This window comes from Manis pentadactyla, chromosome 14 (assembly GCF_030020395.1).
Source record: "Manis pentadactyla isolate mManPen7 chromosome 14, mManPen7.hap1, whole genome shotgun sequence".
Lineage (NCBI taxonomy): Eukaryota > Metazoa > Chordata > Mammalia > Pholidota > Manidae > Manis > Manis pentadactyla.
Genome location: NC_080032.1, coordinates 52159244 through 52180510, shown reverse-complemented (window position 1 = coordinate 52180510; position 21267 = coordinate 52159244). Strand labels below are relative to the sequence as shown.

Here is a 21267-nt window from a genome sequence, read left to right as displayed (position 1 = left end):
GCCTCTTTGGCCAGGTGATCAGCACCTACAGGGCCCCTACAGGCTGACATGGTGGAAAGCTCAGATCTTCTGCTTTTCCCTTTTTTTCTCTCCCCATCATGCTCTGAGGGCAGCACAGCTGCACTGTGGTAGCTCCCACGGAGCTAAAATTCCTAAAGAAACTTAATTTTGGGGGCAAGAAGAACTGGGAAAAGGGACTCCTGTGGTCTGAAGGGTATGATGACAATCTCCTTTATCTTTGATCTTTCTTTTTTCTGCCATTTTGCCCCAAAGGCAACCCCAGTTGTGTGGTTCTAGAAGGCAGCAGCAGGGGCCAGGAAAAGGGCTCCTGGAAACCGTGTGTGTGTGCGGCAGGGTTGGACTGGGCAGGCTGTAGTGGTGGGGGTTCATCCTAAAGGGAAGACAGAGGAAACCCCTTCCTCCCAGTGTGGACCAGCCTGTGTGCAGCCTCAGCCTGGGCTGAGCATGTGTGCACAGGCCTGAAGGACCACCGCAAGGGCTCTGAACCTGAGCTGACCCTGGGAGTGCCGCCCACAGTAAGAAAGACAGGACTTGCAGTCTGAACCAGGGTGACTACTTGCTGAACTAACATAAAAATCAATATTTTACAGAAGAGTTTAACATGACCTAGAATCTCACAATATAATATTCAAAAACCTACCTAGATTGTTATCTAACAACCTAAAATTATTCAATATACAAAGAACAAGAAAGATCTGACCAATTCTCAAAAGAAAAGATAATGAATAGATGCCAGTTCTACAATGATGGGATGTTGGAATTAGTAAATAAGATTTTAAAGCAGTTATTATTAACTATACTGCATAAGACAGACAAAAGTACTCTTGAAACAAAGGGGAGAATAGAGATTTTCAGCAGAGATATAGAAAATAGACAAAAGGACTGAAAAAAAAAAAAGATTTTCAAGACCTATGGGAAAATATCAAAATCTGTGTTATCCCAGGAGAGAAGAAAGAGATTGATGCAGAAAAACAGTTTTGAAGAAATAATGGCCAAAAACATTCCAAATTTGGTGAAAGACATAAATTTACAGATTCAAGAAGACTGGAGAACCCCAAACAGGATAAACTGAAAGAAAACCATGTCCAGACACACCATAATGAAACTGCTGAAAACCAAAAATAAAGTAAAACTTGAAAGTGGCCAAACAACATATTATATACAGGGAAACGATTCAAAATACTGCAAATGTTTCATCTGAAACTATGAGGGTCAGAAGATAGTGTATGATATCTTTAAAGTGCCGAAAAGTCTAAAAAAGCCAGGTATGGTTAAAATTACATGATTCTTTCAGAACTTATGCTAGACTCATTAAAGTCACAAAATAATTCAAATTAGTCTAAAATCAAACAAGCCATTGTATTTAAGAGCTGGAATGCCACGTACCTAGATCTGGCAGCACCTACACAGTTTGGATGGTTATCAGGGATAACACCCTTGCCCATGGGGGTGGGCAAAAATGGCAATTTACATTGCTCCACCAATTTCCTGATACTCTCCTCAGCACAGGCATAAGCAGCACCTGTAAGAAGTGGAAATGTATCAGACAAGGCAGTTATGCTCCAGGCACCTGGTACCCTTAAAAGAGCTAATGTGAAATTGCTTTTAGAACTTGTTACCTATTCTCTTGCTTATACAGGGCTTAAACTCAAAACAAATTGTGACTATGGTTTTTATCTTTGTTATTTTAATAGGTTAAGAATGCAATAGTTCTGTATATATGTCTATATAGCATCATCACAATATATAAAATATACATGCAAAATGTTAAAAATAGTTTTCTTTGGATGAAGAGATTTCTTTCTGACCTTTAGATTTTCCAAAGGTTTTTGTAACGATTAAGTATTATTTTTATAATGGAAAAAAACACATCTTACTCATAAGACCAAAGAAATTTAATCAGTGATAATGCTTTAAAAGAGCAAGATCTCCAGGCATTCTAGAATACTTCTATGATTTCAAAACTAATAAATCATGGTAAAAAGATGAAAAGAACTTACTCCAATTTTGAACATTAGAGCAGATGTTAAGAAATAATGAAGACAATTTCTAAACAGAATCAGCATTCTCAGCTATCCCTTGTTCATCGATAGAAGAATACTGTCAAAATGGCCATCCTGCCTGAAGCAATTTAGATTTAATGCAATCCCCATCAAAATTCCAATGGCATTTTCTATGAACTAGAGCAAATAATCCTAAAATTTATATGGAACCACAGGAAACCCCAAATAGCTAAAGCAATCTTGAGAAAGAACAAAACTGGGGGTATCCTGCTCCCTGATTTCAAGCTAAATTACAAAGCAACAGTGATAAAAACAATATGGTACTGGCACAAGACTAGTCACAAAGATTAATGGAATAGAATAGAGTCCAGAAGTAAACCCACACATATATGGTCAATTTATACATGATAAAGGAGGCAAGAACATATAATGGGGAAAAGACAGCCTCTTCAGTAACTGGTGTTGGGAAAACTGGACAGCTACATGCAAGAGAAAGAAACTGAATCACTAACACTATACACAAAAGTAAACTCTGGATTAAAAACCTAAATATAAGACATGAAACCATCAACAAAATGAAAAGGCAACTTATGATATGGGAGAATATATTTGCAAATGATATATCCAATAAGGGGTTAATACCCAAATGAAGAAATCACACAACTCAATACCAAAAAATTAAAAAATTAACTCAATTAAAAAATGGGCAGAGGACCTGAATAGACATTTCTCCAAAGACATAGAGATGGCCAACAGGCATATGAAAAGATGCTCAACATTACTAATCATCAGGGGATGGAAGTACAGCATAAAGAACACAGTCAATGATTCTACAACATCTTTCAATGTTGACAGATAGTAACTACACTTTCTAGGGTGAGCACTTAATAATGTAGAGAACTGTCGAATCACTATGTTGTATACTTGAAACCAACATATTATTGTATATCAACTATACTTCAATAAAAAAAAAAAAAAAATCAGCATTCTTCTGAAAGCCTAGCAAGACTTAGAGTTCCATTCATAGCTACCTTTCCCGATGATAATTAGGGGCTGTTTGGCACTCCTAATAACAGATGCCGCCATATGCACAGCAGAGGTTGCTGCCATACTAACAGGAGGTGGCATGCAGCACTCCACGTACCTGGAATTAGGATTATGTCAATTAAAACTAGCCAACTTAAAAATTTTTTATTGTGAAAATATATAAAAAGGTAGAAATAGAAAAAGTAGTGCAATAAACTCCATATACCCACCATATAGATTGAACAATATAATTTTACATTTGCTTCACACAATCCATACAGATATGCATATAAATTTTTTCCCTGAAACATTTTAAAGTAAATTAGTCATCAAGACTTTTAAACTTCTCCATGCATGTCTAAAAAATAAAGACTTTCTCCTATATAACCATAATAGCCTTATCATTTCTAGATTAACAGTTGTTCTCTGATGCTACCTACCAGCCAGTCAAATGAATAATTCATGGACACAAATTTTGAGTTAACGGCTTTGCACTGTAGCAGTAGCTGTTGTTGTAATAATAGTAAAAAACATACTAAGAGCTAATACTTAATACTTACTATGTGCCATTTAATCTTAGTTTACAGAACCATGAGGTTAGATGCTATCATTATCTCCATTTCACCACTGGGGAAAAAAACTAAGTAAGTAACTTGCCCAGGGTCCCCAGATGGCATGTGGCAGAGACTGGACTGAACTAGGTCATTCGGTCTCCATGCTTTCAAGTTCCTCACTATATTTCCACTCACTGTATAAGTGAATATTTTAGTACCACAATATGCATTAGTAAAAGAAATATTAGAATTGTGATAGTTAAGTTTATTTCCGGACATCAAGTCCTCAGTGCTTTATTTCACTTATTCTAATAAACATCACACTATACAAAACTTGAACATAAAAAAAAGACATTCAATCTTTACAAAAATTTTAAAGAAGACTGACAGGCTTAACCTAAGGCTTATCTGTCCCTCCTTCCCCCCAGTAATACTGTTCTGATTATCACATTCAGGAATTCTGTACAGTGTATGAATTTTTTGTCTGACTTTAGCAGACAGAAACCACTCCTTGGTATACTAAGTACACAGAAATGCCCACTGTCTCTGTAGTTACTAAAGGACACTGGGTCCACAACAGCAGGAATGTGTTACCTGGTACTCAGGATGATGCATTAACCCAAGTCCCATCCTTACCAAGCGTGTCTTAGATACCAGTGAAAAATGTTTCTTGTATTTTTCATTCACTCAGTGTTTATTTCAGGAATAAGGGAACATGGCAAATTACAGTAACATCTGTGTTAGAATATTTTTAAATCACAGGGAAAAGCGACAAAATTTTTTATGCTGAGTCCTAATAATTTTTCAAGTTACTTCATCTCTTGGTTTATATTATGAAGACTCCAAATAATGAGCATACATTATTTGTGGTTACTGGAAGAAAAAGCTCCAAGTATTTGATTTAGTAAACAAGCCCCCAATAATTACTAAATAATACCATTTTAATTAAGAAAATTTAAGCTCTTTGGCTATGATTTAGTTTAACCACTAAACTGTCAAAAAAGTTAAGACAAATGAAGATTAACCTATAAAATGCTAGGTAAACTCTTTTAAAAAAATGAACATTATGATTACACAATTAGAAAAAGCTCCAGTATAACTATTACTCACTTTATAGAATTCACATTCACTTGGAGGTTCACAAAATCTGCAGGTATGTCCACATAGCAAGCACCTGGACGACCATAAATACTGCTTCTCACTGCCTTAATTTATTACAAATAGAAGAAAATATTTTAAAAATCTCAATCCTTATTATCATATTCTGTTCAAAGATAATTTAAAATTGTGAAATGAACACTATTTTAACTTCTCTGGACATCCTTATTTGGAGAAATAAACAGTTTTAATTAAAACTGTAATGCCCCCTATTGATTTTATATATTTTTAAAGATATTTTTATTTTTAAAAAGATAAAGAAAATACTCACTTAGGGCTTAAAGATTCATGTTCTATTATACTTTAATCTTAGAAATTATTCACTAGGCTTTTCCCTGCTAAGTTTGTACTCTGTGACATGTACTTTGACCTACTTCGTAATCCTAATGATTTGGCAAACATCAGAAACTGATGTTGTAATGTGTCAAATGGTTTCTAGAACACATGGTTTTGAAACAGCTCAAATATAACCTCACATATAAATGTTTGTTAACTAAAGTTAATTTATAATATGCTGTTTAATCAACTAAGAGATGGTCTTATGTGCATTAGTACTAATTTTCAAAAATAATCTTTTGCAAAAGCATAAGAGAAAGGGTACCTAGAGAGAGTTTCAGTGTATTCTTCCTAGTTTTCCATAATTAAAAACATTGTTTTAATTAAAGGGAAACTTTTAACAAAATAATTTTATTATTTTTTTGTTTATCTTATCTCAAAAATAAACTTAGTTTTTATATGTTTTTATTATCAAATATAATGGCAGCAAACGTTAAAGCATAAATATCTCTAACTTAAATATCATTTTTAACTGCCTGAGAATATTCCAAATTGTTACTCATTCTATTGAGAACAAAAAAAACACAGGTATGAGTAACTAGAAAAACCAGTTTATTTGAGAGCCTGTAATTGAATACTTTACCTTTTCAATAATAGAAGGAATAGCTTCTACACTGCTCGGCCGGGCAGAGAACTTGCTATATAATCTACAAGCTTCAACCTATATGCAAAAAGAGCATCACTTAAAATTGAGCTCACAGGTCATATTGCTCTTCTGAAGGAAGACAAAATGTTAAGTCATTACTGTCTATTATACTTAGAAAAAAGAGGAGAAAATACATTAACTGGACTGTTTCTTAAAAGTCTGTGCAAGCACAATCAAATTTCTGCCTTAGTGTGAGTCAAGAAGCAAATCAAAACAAGATGCCATTTTCATATTTCAGATTGGCAAACATGAAAAAGTTTAATAAAATTCAGTATCTACAACAGGGAAACAGACACTCTCATTTACTGTTGGTCAGAGTATAAATGGGAAGCCAAGTTGACAACTAAAAGTTTAAATGATCATATCCTTTGACCCAGAAATTCCACAGCCAGGAATATACAATTTTATCTGCTACATCTTATTACAATTACAATCTACACTTATACTTCTGCCTGTTACATATTTTTTTGCTATGCTGTTTGGGACATATAAATTAAATAGTGTTAAGTTTTCATGGTTTATTGTTCTCTGAAGCATTATACAGAAACTGTTTCTCTTGATATTTTTTTAAATCGGTGAAGCAGCTGGAAATCTTAGTCCCACAAGCATGATAGAATTACAATCTTCAGTCTGTTCTTGGTCATGTCATATAAAGAAACAGACAGTTGAATTTTAAATCAAATCACTTATGTTTCTCTTCAAATTTTTAATTTCATCTAATAAACTTCTATTATTTTCCTTTTAGGAAAAAATATTTGTAATGAACATTATCCTCTGCTTTCTCTTTTATCCACAGTTTTTGTAGTAACCTTAAATTTCCTTTTAAATAAGTTATCTGCTCTACTTATTTTTTAAATAGAGCAGCATTTTAAAATAATTGTTATTCTTTACCATTAACTAAGTAAAACTTCAATTCCCTTCAATAGTGTAAAAATGTAGCTTTTGCATCAACATATATCAAGATCTACTACTTTATATTAGTTTAAATCATATATAATATCCTATGTTTATATTTTGAAGTTTTCACAATCATTCCCAATTTACCAACACTTTGCCTAATGGTTTTAACTTTGCTCATAACTTTGTGCTTAAATGCTCAAATATATTCATGTCTTAAGTGTTAATCATTCACTCTTACCTATTTGCTTTCTACTATTCTTAAAACTAGCATTTTGTTGACAAATTCTTTTAAGTTTATCAAAAAATTTTAAATACTTTCCTTCAGTAATAAAATAAATGAACTTGTCCAGAGTCTACTGAATCATTTTCTGCTTTTATTTAAAAAAACTTATTTTTTACATTGAGGTACATACAATAAAATGTACAAATCTTAGTGTTCAGCTAGATGAATTTCGACATTTATATAAATGTAACTCATGTAACCATCACCCAGATCAATATATCAAATATTCTCATTAACTTTCCTCCTTCACCTATTTCACCTGGTTCTCCTCTCCTACAGCAACTACCAGTCTGTTCTTTGGAACTATGAGTATATTTCTGTTTTGTTTGTTTTTTAGCTTTTACATGTAAATGAAATCATATGGTATTTGTCTTTTTCTGTTTGACTTAGCAAAATACCCTCTAGGTCCATAATGATACTCATTCTGAATAAGATTTCTCCTCTCAACTTTTTACTACTTAGAACTTTTTACTACTTACTTTGAAGTCTGAGTGGCATAGTTCCAAACCATTTTTTATTCCTGTATCTTGACTTTTTAAAGAAGTTATTTTCAGAGTTTCATAGCCTGTCAAAAAGGTGGATTTCTTAGAAGAGAACTCCTAAGCAGAGCCTAAGTTTTCTTAGGAGCTGAGATTGTCTTTTAGTTGAGAAAAGTTACCTTTAAATTACCTCAGGTAGCTCTATTTTATTCTGTTTATTTTGCAGATAGGAGTTTTTCTTTCTTCTCCATAAATCTTAATGATTATACTTTTGAAAAGAAAAATTTAGAGTGGGTACCTGAGGAAACTCCTGGAAGGCACCCATTGTTTCCTGACTTCTTTCAGAGGAACCACCAATCACAATCAAGGGCCTGAAATGTTCATTTTTTTTAAAAGAGAATTATGAATGGGATCAACATGTAAAATACTCCACAGTGTCCAATGAATAACACTTACTGAGTGTTTAAAAAAAGAGAAAGAATAACATTTTCCCTTAAAAACTGCATATTAAAGAAGATTTACGAAGCAAACTGATGTTAAGAACTCTTCTTCAATTTCAGGAAAGTCTGAAATGCACAGTTAAATGTTTTTCCTCCATGCTTCCTCCCTCCTTCCTCTTGGGAATGATGATGCTAAACCTCCAGGTATGTTGATATGAAAACGAATGTTTATCCCCTTCCTATTATTCTTGGGATTAAGAGGAGAAATTTTTTTCACACTTGACTGAGTCTATTTGGAAATGGCAGAATGAGAGAAATTCTTTACTAATAAAATCTGTATCCTTCAAGGAGGAAAAAAGATACAGCAAACCTAAAGTTACTCAAAAAAGATCAGACCTGAAAGTAGAGAAGAAAGAGGAAGACTAGGAGGGAGGGAAGGAAAAAAGGAACTGTAAGAAACATGGCAAGAAAGAAAACAATGTCTTTAGGAAGATTAAATATTTCACGAATTCATTAGAACATAACCCCGTTTAACTTGTTCTTATTGGTAAAGTACCAGAGATGAGATTAAGGGCAATGTCAAAGAATAAGTAAGCATCAGCTTATAAAGCAAACTTAATTAATATACGAATTTGAATTGTCTTGGTCATTATGAAGATGAAAAACTAGACACATTCTTACATATTCAGCAGGAATCTTTAAAAAATAATTCTTCACTTACAGAGAACTATTATACACCACTCACATATATAGAGACAAATAATTATGTAAACTCCAAACAATTTTTATCCCAAGGTAAAGGAATTATTGCTGTTTTATTTTCTTCCTAATATTCTTCCTAATTCATTTTTTTTCTAAGCCATTCCCTCAAGCACTTGATTCCAAGTGTTCCCACCCCAGATCAGTTGTTGCTCTACTACATATCATGCATTGGCATTTTTAAGGAAATTTTTTTCAATAGTAACAGTCTAATTACCAACAGTTCATGTTTGCATTTGCCATACCACCCAACGCGTGGATGAGACCTGGGCCGGAAACAACAAGGCATACTCCTGGCCTAGAAGCAAAACGTAATGTGTTTTATTAAAAGCACATCAAATACATTAACTGATTCATGACTTAGGGTGAATCAAGGCTACTTTCTCAGACTTAAAAGAAAGGATTTATAAGTCCATACTATAATTAGTAAAGCAATAACTAGAATATTTTTTGAATTAGAAAAAAACAAGGAAGATTGTATCAGTCTTCCTATAAGAAATAAGGTTAACTATCACTTTCATATTGTATTTCACCAACCTCTTCATATTTTGAAGATGTTCTATTTGGGCTAAATCAATTTAACTGCATACAGAAGCGAATGTTTCATGCTGAGTACACTTCATATGAAAAAGTGTTTTTTTTTAATTTCTTAACAAATAAATGTAATGTTAATTGACCTCTGACAAAAAGTAATTCTGAAATGTAATGTTGTGCCCCAATTTTTTAAAATCGAATTTGAATGCTTTACCCTAGATGGGACTTTCTAAGTTTAAAGCACTCAAGGAAAAGGTATCTCCATATAATTCAGCTTGCCATTTTATATTTACAAGGTAGTTTCTTAAGAACCTCTGTTTAAGACAGCCTTCAGAAGAACTGAAGTAACATATAGACTTTAATTTACCTGCCTGTCAGATATCCGATCGCAGAGGCAGCATAACAAGCCTACAAAGAAAAAACACTGAGACTTAAGCATATTGGAATTCTTATAGTAAGCACTTATATAATATTCTATTAAGTAAGAGACTGGAACTGAATGGTAAAGGAGGAAGTGGAATACTTTCCATTTTAATAAATAATGTTCTACCTGTAAATTTCAAATAATGCTTTAGTTATCAAATCTAATTGATAGTTTTTTAAAAAATCTATCCATATCATCTAGTTCATTAATAATACCCTCTTATACTTGCTTAAGTATCTGCAGAATCAATAAGAATATCCTTTTTTATTTCTAATAGTGGTAATTTATGTTTCCTCTCTTATTTTTCAGCAGTCTTGCTAAGGATTTACCAAACTTATTAATCTTTTCACAGAATCAATTTGTGGCTTTGTTGATTTTTCTCTATTGTTTATTTTCTATTTCACTGATTTTTGCTCTTGTAGTTATAATTTTTCTCCTTTCATTTTGGGTTTAATTTGGTTTTCTTTTTCTAGCTTGTTAAAACATAAGTTTAGAGTACTGGTTTTTGATCACTAATAGATTCACTTAAAACTATCTCCTTTATATAGCACAGAGAAGATAAGTAGCAACTCTACAGCATCTTACTACGCTGATGGACAGTGACTGCAATGGGGTGTGTGGGGGGGACTTGATAATATGGGTGAATGTAGTAACCACAATGTTGCTCATTTGTGAAACCTTCGTAAGATTGTGTATCAATGATACCTTAATAAACAAAAAAATATCTCCTCTAAAAACTGTTTTAGCTATAGCTTACAAGTTTGATATGTCATCTTTTCATTATCATTCAATTCAAAATAATTCCTATTTTCCATTGTGATTTGTTCTTCAACTCATTGGTTAATTAGGGTCCTTTTTCATTCCTGATATTAGTAATTTGTATTTTCTCTCTTTTATTCTTGACCAGCCTCTCCTGAAGCTTATTGAGTTCATAAATCTTTAAAAATATTTAAAAAGTATCAAATGTGTTATTTAATCTTCAAATGTTTGGGGATTTTCTAGTTATCTTTTTGTTATTGAATTCTAGTTTGTTTCCACAAGGTCAGATTACCTATACTGTATGTTTTCAATCCTTGGAGATTTGTTGAGATTTCCTTGGTGACCAGTATATGGCCTTTACTTTTAAACTGCACTTCAGTTCATAACAGGAAGAGAGGTGAGGTGCTAAATCAAATAGAAGACAACCTGGAAAAATGCTAAATGCCCTCTCAAACAAATACTTTTTCTTAGTTTGGAACATCATTTTTTCAGTGTTATTTCTTCTCAATTTTTAAGAAATAACAATAAATCGAGTGCTTTCCAACTTTCATTCAACTTTATATGTGGTAGACTGAACTTACATAAATCCACGTTAAGAACATAGGTGTGAAAAATTAAAAATAAATTTTTATGAGTCATAATCTTAACTGGCACTACTACCATACGCCCAACTAAGAAGTTCCACAAAGGTACTTTTTCTGTGTTGCTATTCTCTATTGGTCCTTCTCTCTTTTCCCTTTTGCCTGTAAGGCCAAATTCACAAAGGACAATACTAAGAAAACAACTAAGAAATCCAAGTGGATAAAATATACAATATCTGCTGTGATAAGAACACTTATTTGGACACACAGGAGCACTGTCCACTTATTAAAGCAGGGTAAGAAATATTGCTGCAGAATGCAAAATACAAAACAATATATAACAACTATATTCCTTTGGTGTAGATGTCAAAAGTTGAACAGGAACTGGTTTTAAGATAATAAAAAAAGCTATTTCTCTAACCAAATTACCTCCATTTACAGGCAGACCAATGTTTGTAATACTTAAGAAAGGAAACTCTGGAACCAACCTCCTTTGATTAAATCCCAGCTCCCCTACTTTCTGCTGTGAAATTTTGGCAAGTTTTTCTGGACCCTAGCTTCCTCATCTATAAAATGAACAGGATTCACAGACTGCTGTGAGGGTGAAATCAGTTAATACATGTAAAACACTCAGAATATTGCCTGTACACAGTAGACTCTCAGTAACAAATTCCTAACAGTCTGCCTACTTCCTGGAATACTGGTCAGCATATGTCTTGATTACTCTCAGGATCTCATGAAGACAATCAAGTCACAACCGAACTGCACCTTTCTCTGTAGTATGAACACGCCAAGCCGTCTTCCGCCTCTAGAATGGCTTCTGAACCAGTTCTCACATTCTCTCTTAACCATCCTGTCTTTACCCTTTTTTTCAGGCACTAGTGAAGTCTCTGACTACTTCAAAGTCAGGCTGACTCAGGGACCTATGTGCTGGGCATGTCCTACAGGCACCTCAAACTCATCATGTCTAAATTTGAATTTATTACCTTTTCCCTCCAAATTAGCTCTTCTCTCTGTATTCCCGGTCTGGGTCAGTGGCACTATGATCCATCCAGTCAGTCAAGCAAGCTCAAACTGGGAATCATCTCCAGAAGAGCTTGCCCTCTCCTTCCTACCTGGTTATGCCTATTCATTCTTTAAGATAGGCATCATCTCCTCCAGGAAACCTTCCCTGAAGTCTTAGGCTGAGTTGGGTACCCTTTTCTGGGTTTCCATAGCACTCTGGATATATCTGTCACAGCACCTACCACATTATAATAAAATTGTCTATTTGTGTCTATCTCCACAGCTAGATTATAAGCCCCTTAAGGACAGGAACTGTGTATCACTCATATGCATATCCAGTGCCCAATAAAGCACCTGGGACCTAACAAGGCCCTCAACTAAGCTTAGGGACTGAAATAAAAACCCATATACTATACTACCAAGAAAATCATTTTTCTAAAGTAAAAACCTAATTATGTCTCCCACCTACTTAGAAAGACCTTTACAGTCTCACTCAATGCTTATCGAAAATAGTCATTACCCCTTTCCCAGCTGCAGACTGTCTACAACCTACCCTTAGCCTACCTATCCAGTTTCACATCCCACCAGGTCTTTATGTTATTGTGATAGAATAGCACAAACAAACATTGCTTCTAAGGGCAATCTGTGTCCCGCTCAACGAGAACTGGTCACTGTTTCCATGTACTGTTCCTTACACATATATCTATTATGAGTTTATACAAAGTTTTTTCCTGTGTATCTTGCCCTGTCTTCCCAGACCATGATCAACTTGAAGATCAAGATTAAATGGAATTCCTTCATTATATTGCCCACAGGCTATGTACACAGTATCTGATACACAGTATGTACTCAATAAATATTTGCTGTGGGAAGAAGACACCAGACAATCCACCTCTAGAAAAGCAGTAAAATATAAGTTCCATTTGTAGGTCAATAGCTTCATATTTTCACACAGATAAAAGAACAGAATGTTGTTTCAACTAAGAAAAGTACAAGGTAGAAACAACACAAACTCAAGACGTTAGTTTTAAGATCTAAAAAAAATACAACTCTCAAATCTTAATAATGTCACTGATAAATAAAAAATGTAGAAAGCAAGTATATCATGCAAAAGTCCCAACAAAGCCAGGCACTGTGGGAATATAACCAAGGAACCTTAATTCCTGCTCTCTGGGAGCCTACATCTGACAGTAGAGGAAGGGTACCATTTTAGGAGGTCAACGCAGCTGTCTGGGCAAGAGGTGGCAGAGCTCGAATTAGAGAGCAGCAGTGGGAATGGAAGGTGAGGAGTTAAGTTTTAGATGGGCTGACAGGATATGACACTGCAGAAGTGGATTCTTGATTTTTTAAGCCATAATTGCTAAAAAAATGTCAATGCTGGGTTAACAGGGGAAGCACTGAGACTGGGCTGACAAATGTATTCTTTTGAATGTCATGCTTCCAAATAAGCCTCTATGGAAGCTGTTAAGCAGTGATGTGGTGGAAAGAGCACTGGCCTGAGATTTAAGACACCTGAGTTCTAGCCATGGCTCTACCATTTGTGATGTCCTTCACCTTGTACAGGAGACTTGGCCTTCACCCATTCATTTCACAGGAACTCCCTGAGCACCTGTCACATGCAGGCCCTGGGACCTGGAGATGCAGATATGTCAAGAAGAAATAATGTCCCTGCCCTCCTGGAGCTCATGGCCTAACAGGGAAATCAGACTGGACAGGCAATACACATAAACATACACATACTAACAGGTACCTACGAGAGGGAAGGAGACGGGGCCGATTCACACCAGGAAGTGTCCCTTCGCATCCTGAGCCTCTGGATTTGGCAGAGCCTGTCCAGATACAGCACAGCGCTGGGAGCATGCCTCCAGACCCAGAGCCCCTGGGGCTCAAACCCTGAATCTGCCACCACCAGCTGCCGCCTCAGCGAGTCACTCACCCTCGGCGTCTCACCTGCCAAGCACACTAACATGGTTCCTGCCCCAGGGCGCTGTGACTGATGTGTGAGGCACCAGGACAGCGGTAAGAGCTGAGGGCCTGCAGCAAGTGTCCACCGTTACACCCATCATTCCCAGGAGCGCCCACACTCACCGCTTGCTCATTCCTCATTCCGACGTATCGGATGCCCAGCTTCTGGGCGGCGGCGGCGACTTCGGTCACCGGGATGCCCACGATGCCAAATATGTACCCCACATCCTGGGGACAGAGCGGGGAGTAAGCGCCCGGGGAACCCCAGGGGACGCCCCTGCCCCGCCCACCGCCAGCCCGGTCGCCAAGGCGACGCGTCTGCCCCGCCGGCTTCCGTAGGAGCCTCCGCTCCCGGCCGGGCGCCCGTACTTGCGTTTTCAGGGCCTGGGCGATGACCTCAGCGCCAGACACCGTCTCGTTTCCGTCGCCGAGCTCTGCACTCCTGTCCGACATCTCCCACGAGAGAGCCCAGGGCACTCGCGGTCGCACCCTGCAGAAGAAACCCCGGGGCAGCCACGCGCCGGCTGCAGGCCCCCGCCTCGGACTGCCGGGAGGACGGCCGCCAGCCTCTGCCCAGGGAGGAGCGGGGCCAAAGTGCGCGCCCGGGCGGCGGGCACGTGAACCCCTTTTCGCCAATCAGGACCGAGCCCTCTGCCCGGCCGGTCCATTCGCTGGGTCGTGTCAGAAGGAGGCGGGACTCGCTGGATGGCGGCCTGAGCCGAGCAGGTGAGAGGCTGAGCCCCGGAGGCGCCCGGCGGAAATCGCCGACCCGCGCGCGTCGGGGCCGCGGAGGGCGAGTTGCGCCGGCGTACCGTCCGGGGACGGGGGCGGGGACGGGGGCGGGGAGGGCCCCGCGGAGGGGGACTGGCCCGCCCGGCGTTGTGCCAGCTGGTCTCCTGCGCGCGGTGTCGTGCCTTCGCCTCCCCCGGGTTCTAGGCATGAGTTTACACGCTTTTTGATTTGTGCTTTCATAACTTTGTGGCTTTGCAATCTGTTCAGTGTAAGTTAATTAAATCCGTAAGGGGACGTGTACCCTTTACCCCCGTATGTGCATGAGGACACCGAGATGGCAAGCAAAGGAAACACCTAGCTCTCCACTCTTGTCCTTCCAAAGTCAGGAAATGTGGGTTTTCATAATTCTTAGATTCAGTTCCAGTCCACCACTAGCCCCGCAGCTGATAAACACATTTTTGAGTGAAAAACATGTTTGCAAAGTGGGATTTCAGAGCCATGGCTTCAGGGTCATTAACCCAACTGCTCAGGAACTAATAAAATCTCCACAACAAAAAGTTTTTTGAGAATTTGGAGTGTTTTGAAAGCAAAAAGACCAGTAATATGTGTAAGGTAAAGACAGAGAAGAGAGGGAGGTGGGTGATGGCTAATGAAATGAATGAACGGATTTGTGAAAGGATTTCTAAATCCAGAGATTTTCAAACTGTAGTCTCCGACCCTTCCAAAAGGCCTTTCCCCCTGCATTTCAAGCCCTAATCCCCACCCCAAGCAGGGGAGAGTGAAATGGCTGCCTCCCTGCATGTGGGAACCTATCCTAAGGAAGCTGATAGCCCACCTAAGAGGGAGGTTTCTTTGAAGTGTCAGAATTCATCTAAAATATAAATGCAGATCGTGCATTCTACTCCAGAATGTATCTATATTTTAATATAAAAATGACTTTTTTATTGAGGTAAAATAAACAAATGTGTGGATCTTAAATGTTAAGTGAGTTTTAATATTGGTAATACCTGTATAACCGCTACCCAAATTAAAATCTTAAACTACTTACCTGTCAAGTAAAATTTGACATTACAGAAAGATGCAGAAACTTCTTTGTGTGAATTTGAATAGTCACCTGTGTCTCCTGTCCCTGTATGAGAAGCACCAACCCCACCCCACCCTGTAATATATTCTTATGTCAGTAATGTCAGTACCTGTGTGACAGTCTCCACCCCCACTGCATCAGCATCACTTGGAAAGCTTTTTGAAAATGTAATTGCTTGGGCTCTACCCCACATTTTCTGAATCATTGTCTTCATTGTCTTAGGACAATTTAGGCACCTGTATTCCTTTTAAGCTACAACCTAATTTTGATTTGCAGTCCAACCTGAGAATTGCTAGCTGTCTTGCCAATGGGTTTCAGCCCTGGACAAGCTCACTATGAATTCAGTGAGACCGAAAAAATGACAATGGAACGTTCTCGGGGTGAAAGTTTGTACCCAACTTTATTCCACTGTGGCAGGTCAATCACTAGAATCCCATCCTCTCAGAGCAAGGCTGCATATAGCAAGCCGGTCTCTGCCTCTGGGCCTCTCAGCCCCCTCAAGCCATCTCAGTCTCTTGTCCTCGGTGCTGCCACCACTCCAGCCTCTGCTCTCCTGCAGCCATGCAGCTCAGAGCACTGGATGGGGCTCTTTATATAGAGTCAGTAACAACCTATCGCCCACATGTATGTAGTGAGCTAGCCGACCAGGGCCAGGTGAGAATCCTGGCCATAGGAACCTTCACTTTCTCCACACTAGCTCTGTACTCATGCTACAGACATCAACTAAATGTATGATTGCCTATTGCCAAAGTAATACTGTTGATTAATTTGGATTTACAGGTTCAAGGCCAGTTTGACATTGGCACACACAGTATAGATGGTAATACATTCATGGGTCCTTGTGTCCACTTGTGAGTCAAAAGAATCACTGACAGAATCCCTCAATATAAAATGTGATGAAAACTGAACTACAAATTGGGATTAACTGGTTTTTGGAAAGGATAAATTCTCAACTGTTTTCTGCCTTTCAGCAGAGGGGAAAATCAATGAGCCTGTTTAAACTTGCATTCACCTTTACACCTTTCAGTTCAGGGTACATTCCACTGTTTATCTGAGTCTGATGATTCAGCAGAAGTAAAGATAGTCCTTGCCCTGAGCATGAGCGGGCATAGGAAGCAACTCCTTTCAATCCATTTGTAATTACAGGATTAAAGGATTCTTTTGTGATTTATTCAAGGCCCCTTGTGTAGACTTTGTAAGCATTCACAACGTTTTTATTACTTTCTTTGGTGGCAGACATAGAATTTCTTTGTGGGGTATTTTATTGGAATTTTGTTTATTGGTAGGGCATCAAAGGAGGAGTAAGTCTATTTTTTTTTTTAAAAGAAAAGACTGAAATAATGATAACATGCTCTCCAAAGAGCAGAGCCAGTCATCAAAGACTCTTCATACCCATTACTCTGTTTGTGGGTTCTGGACCTGAGATTATGAGAGATTTGTTTTGTGGCTTTATTCCACCTGGATAAAGAGAATATCCAGGCAACCAGGTAATTTAGTAAGAGCTGCAAATATAGCGCCTGGGGAAAATACACTCTCCAAAGATTTAAAACAGGCAGCTTTTACAGGTAGTAACTCCTGAGGCCCCTAAATTATGATAGTACATTTTAATTTCAGTAAACTATCAAGGATGCTAAAATCCTGTGCTTACTTAAAAGCATTATACTAGCTGAACTTGTGAGAAATATTCTCACAAACATTTTATCAAAATGTGAATCATTTGGTATTCAATTGAAGAGACAAATTAGGATTATTTGTGATGCAATATATGGCTGAAAATAAAATTGGCTGAAATAAATGAAGAGAAAACAAATTGAGTATCAAGAAGCAAGCAACAGCAAAAAAGGGAATCTATGTAGAATGCTATTTTTAAAACCAACACTGAAAACTGTACAGTGGTGTGGGTAAAACTGTAATATTTCCAGAATATCTCACCTGGCTTTAGTGCATCTGCTTATCAACAAGCGTTCCTCAGGGTTGGATAATGTAGTTCGTATCCATATCAATGGGTAATTACGTGGGCAACCAAGGGCTTAGCTAAACCAGAGAGGTTAGGGGGAGGGCTTGCTTGCTTCTGCCCTAGCAGGAAAGAGATGGCTCCAGACTGCAGTTTGTAAGCAGTAAACGGGTTTTAAACTTTATTTCTCCCTTTGACTGATTTCAGTTTTAGAAGTATTTTGCCCTGGGATTTCCTTTCTCTGGAGTTGCAAGTGGTTTCTGTACAAAAGGAAATGTGCTGTATGTGTCAATGAGAAATTCATTAAAGACACCTTGAAATAAGGAGTTGTGAGCTAGGTGAGGACTTAAACCAGGAAGCATTTACTCCCATGGATAGGAGAAATGTTTTAAGAAGCCCAAGTCATTCTATGGTTTTTATATCCTGATGGAAACAGGTAAAGAAGGCAGATATTCAAAGGGGTGCATTCATTCACATAAACTATGCAATGCTAAAAAGGAGGGTTGGGGTCTATCTAGTCTTGGCACCAAAGGGCATTAAGGGAAAGGGCAAAAGTGTTTATCTTCTAACCTTGAGCAGGAATCTGGACAGCAAAGGAGAAAGAGATGTGGTGATGCATACTTTGTTTAGCTTTAACTTGGTTTTAATTAACAGATGGCATTATAGAGGAATAAAGTTTAATTTTTCAAGGGTGGCCATTTTGAGACTTCCAGAGTTAATGAAATTTCTGTACTTTGGTCTCAAATCTTTTCGGTTGTCCCTAGTATGGTGGTCAGCTTTTATGTATTTTACATAGGAAATATGTCAACAAAAACAGAGCAGGAAATAAAATAGTAAAATTGTTCCTTGAATAAAACAGGTTAAATTGATTTTGTTTGCTTCTCAAATTTATGGACTGCAGAGTACCAAAGCTTAGAGATAGACTTGAAGCAAAGCCAGTGAAAAGCAGTTTTATTATCAGTCCATCAGGGACAGATTTAATGCCTGTTACCAGTGAACAAGCCCTGGGACTTTTTCTCAGTTACATGTTGTTACAGGAGACCGATCTTTGGTCTTCTTGCAAGAAAGAATTCAAGAACAGACACTGAAAAAATGTGGTTGACCGTTAAGTTTATTTGGACAATAAAGTTCAGAGAAAGACAAGAGTACATGCAGAGAGCTGGGCTGCTGGCAGACCCACAGGGGTTGCACTGAGGGAACAATAGGGAGCCTTTTTCATATGAAGAAAGGTGAAGATTCCTTAAGTAAGGTGAGGTTTCAAAGGGAACAGGTGGAGTCCTCCTGGAGTCAGGATTGCTCCACCCTCATGTTAGACAGGGGGGTTTTGACTATATTTGTTTCTCCTCAGAAGGGTGACTTTTTACTTATGTTAATGATGGAGGGGGGGAATTTTACTGTGTTAATGAGTGTATAATGTATTTGGAGGTGAAGTCAGGGTCAACTTCTCCATTTTGGAACCAGCTAGTTTGGCCAGTATGTTATCTGTACCATCACCGCCCCTCCCACAGGAACAGCTTATACAGAATGTGTAGAATGTAAGCAAGCATCTGACCAAAGTCCTCCTCCCTTTTCCTGTGTATGTCTAGCTCTCCACCTACTCCAACAATGTGAACTAGAGCAACATTGGATACCAGCCCTTGGCATGGGTGAACAACACCTTTACCTTTTCTCTGCATTTTAATGCCAGTAAGATAGAGAACTGAAGCAGGGAGCATTAAGGGGCAGAAACAGAACTGTTTTAGCTTTGCCTTCAAATATTGTTTCTTTATAAAGCAAATTTGGGGTAATGTGGCATCAGCAATCATTGAATCACTTATAAGGATGTTTACTTTGTGTAAAATGTACCAGGAAATGGTGACAACTGTCTGCATGTTTGAGGACATAGGATATTCATCTTGAATGGCTTAGAAACTGTAATATATTTCTCATGATGATAGAATTTAATATTTGGAGATGACCCTTGGGGTAGGGGCCCAGCAGTTATCACCGATGAAACATGGTACCAGTATTTAAACATTTTCTGTTCTGTTTCTTCTACTTTGCCATTAACCTTTGCTATAAGCTACTTCCTTTAGCTTTTTTTTTTTGTTATCATTAATCTACAGTTACATGAAGAACATTATGTTTACTAGGGTCCCCCCTTCACCAAGTCCCCCCAACAAACCCCATTACAGTCACTGTCCATCAGTGTAGTAAGATGTTGTAGAATCACTACTTGTCTTCTCTGTGTTGCACAGCACTCCCCTTTCCCCCACCCCCCACATTATACATGGCTAATCATAATAGCCCCTTTCTTCTTCCCCGCCCTTATCCCTCCCTTCCCTCCCATTCTCCCCAGTCCCTTTCCCTTTGGTAACTGTTAGTCCATTGGCTTCTGTGACTCTGCTGCTGTTTTGTTCCTTCAGTTTTTCTTTGTTCTTATACTCCACATATGAGTGAAATCATTTGGCATTTATCTTTCTCCAGTTGGCTTATTTCACTGAGCATAATACCCTCTAGCTCCATCCATGGTGTTGCAAATGGTAGGATTTGTTTTCTTCTTATGGCTGAATAATATTCCATTGTGTATATGTACCACATCTTCTTTATCCATTCATCTACTGATGGACACTTAGGTTGCTTCCATTCCTTGGCTATTGTAAATAGTGCTGTGATAAACATAGGGGTGCATCTGTCTTTTTCAAACTGGGCTGCTGCATTCTTAGGGTAAATTCCTAAAAGTGGAATTCCTGGGTCAAATGGTATGTCTATTTTGAGCATTTTGAGGAACCACCATACTGCTTTCCACAATGGTTGAACTAATTTACATTCCCACCAGCAGTGTAGGAGGGTTCCCCTTTCTCCACAACCTCACCAACATTTGTTCTTGTTTGTCTTTTGGATGGTGGCATCCTTACTGGTGTGAGGTGATATCTCATTGTGGTTTTAATTTGCATTTCTCTGATAACTAGCGATGTGGAGCATCTTTTCATGTGTCTGTTGACCATATAAGTTTCTTCTTTGGAGAACTGTCAGCTCAGCTCCTCTGCCCTTTTTTAAAATGGATTATTTGCTTTTTGTTTGTTGAGGTGCATGAGCACTTTATATATTTTGGATGTCAAGCCTTTATCAGATATGTCATTTATGAATATATTCTCCTATACTGTAGGATACCTTTTTGTTCTATTGATGGTGTCCTTTGCTGTACAGAAGCTTTTCAGCTTGATGTAGTCCCACTTGTTCATTTTTGCTTTTTTTTTCCTTGCCTGGGGAGATATGTTCATGAAGAAGTCGCTCATGTTTATGTCCAAGAGATTTTTGCCTATGTTTTTTTCTAAGAGTTTTATGGTTTCATGGCTTACATTCAGGTCTTTGATCCATTTCAGATCTACTTTTGTGTATAGGGTTAGACAGTGACCCAGTTTCATTCTCTTACATGTAGCTGTCCAGTTTTGCCAGCACCATCTGTTGAAGACACTGTCATTTCCCCATTGTGTGTCCATGGCTCCTTTATCGTATATTAATTGACCATATATGTTTGGGTTAATGTCTGGAGTCTTTATTCTGTTCCACTGGTCTGTGGGTCTGTTCTTGTGCCAGTACCAAATTGTCTTTATTACTGTGGCTTTGTAGTAGAGCTTGAAG

At 38.0% G+C, this 21267-nt stretch overlaps 2 protein-coding genes across 4 annotated transcripts in view; one reads left to right on the top strand and one right to left on the bottom strand.

The window, feature by feature from the left end:
* HACL1 (2-hydroxyacyl-CoA lyase 1) overlaps positions 1 to 14470 on the bottom strand; it is a 28147-nt gene extending 13677 nt beyond the window's left edge. Inside the window, exons 1-9 of one of the 3 annotated variants that reach the window (XM_036901004.2) lie at positions 14243 to 14470; positions 13997 to 14101; positions 9507 to 9547; positions 8823 to 8903; positions 7705 to 7777; positions 5682 to 5759; positions 4715 to 4809; positions 3056 to 3168; positions 1408 to 1543 (exon numbers count right to left, since the gene is read on the bottom strand). In XM_036901004.2, the coding sequence (XP_036756899.2) occupies positions 1408 to 1543; positions 3056 to 3168; positions 4715 to 4809; positions 5682 to 5759; positions 7705 to 7777; positions 8823 to 8903; positions 9507 to 9547; positions 13997 to 14101; positions 14243 to 14326 (806 nt within the window). In that variant the 5' untranslated portion in view covers positions 14327 to 14470. The remainder of the gene's footprint in view (positions 1 to 1407; positions 1544 to 3055; positions 3169 to 4714; positions 4810 to 5681; positions 5760 to 7704; positions 7778 to 8822; positions 8904 to 9506; positions 9548 to 13996; positions 14102 to 14242) is intronic. The other 2 variants (XM_036901006.2, XM_057491525.1) reach the window with 2 other exon arrangements.
* Positions 14462 to 21267, top strand: part of BTD (biotinidase) — a 61294-nt gene continuing 54488 nt past the window's right edge. The window contains exon 1 of the mRNA XM_057491533.1: positions 14462 to 14599. The gene's annotated coding sequence lies outside the window, so the exon portion shown is untranslated. The remainder of the gene's footprint in view (positions 14600 to 21267) is intronic.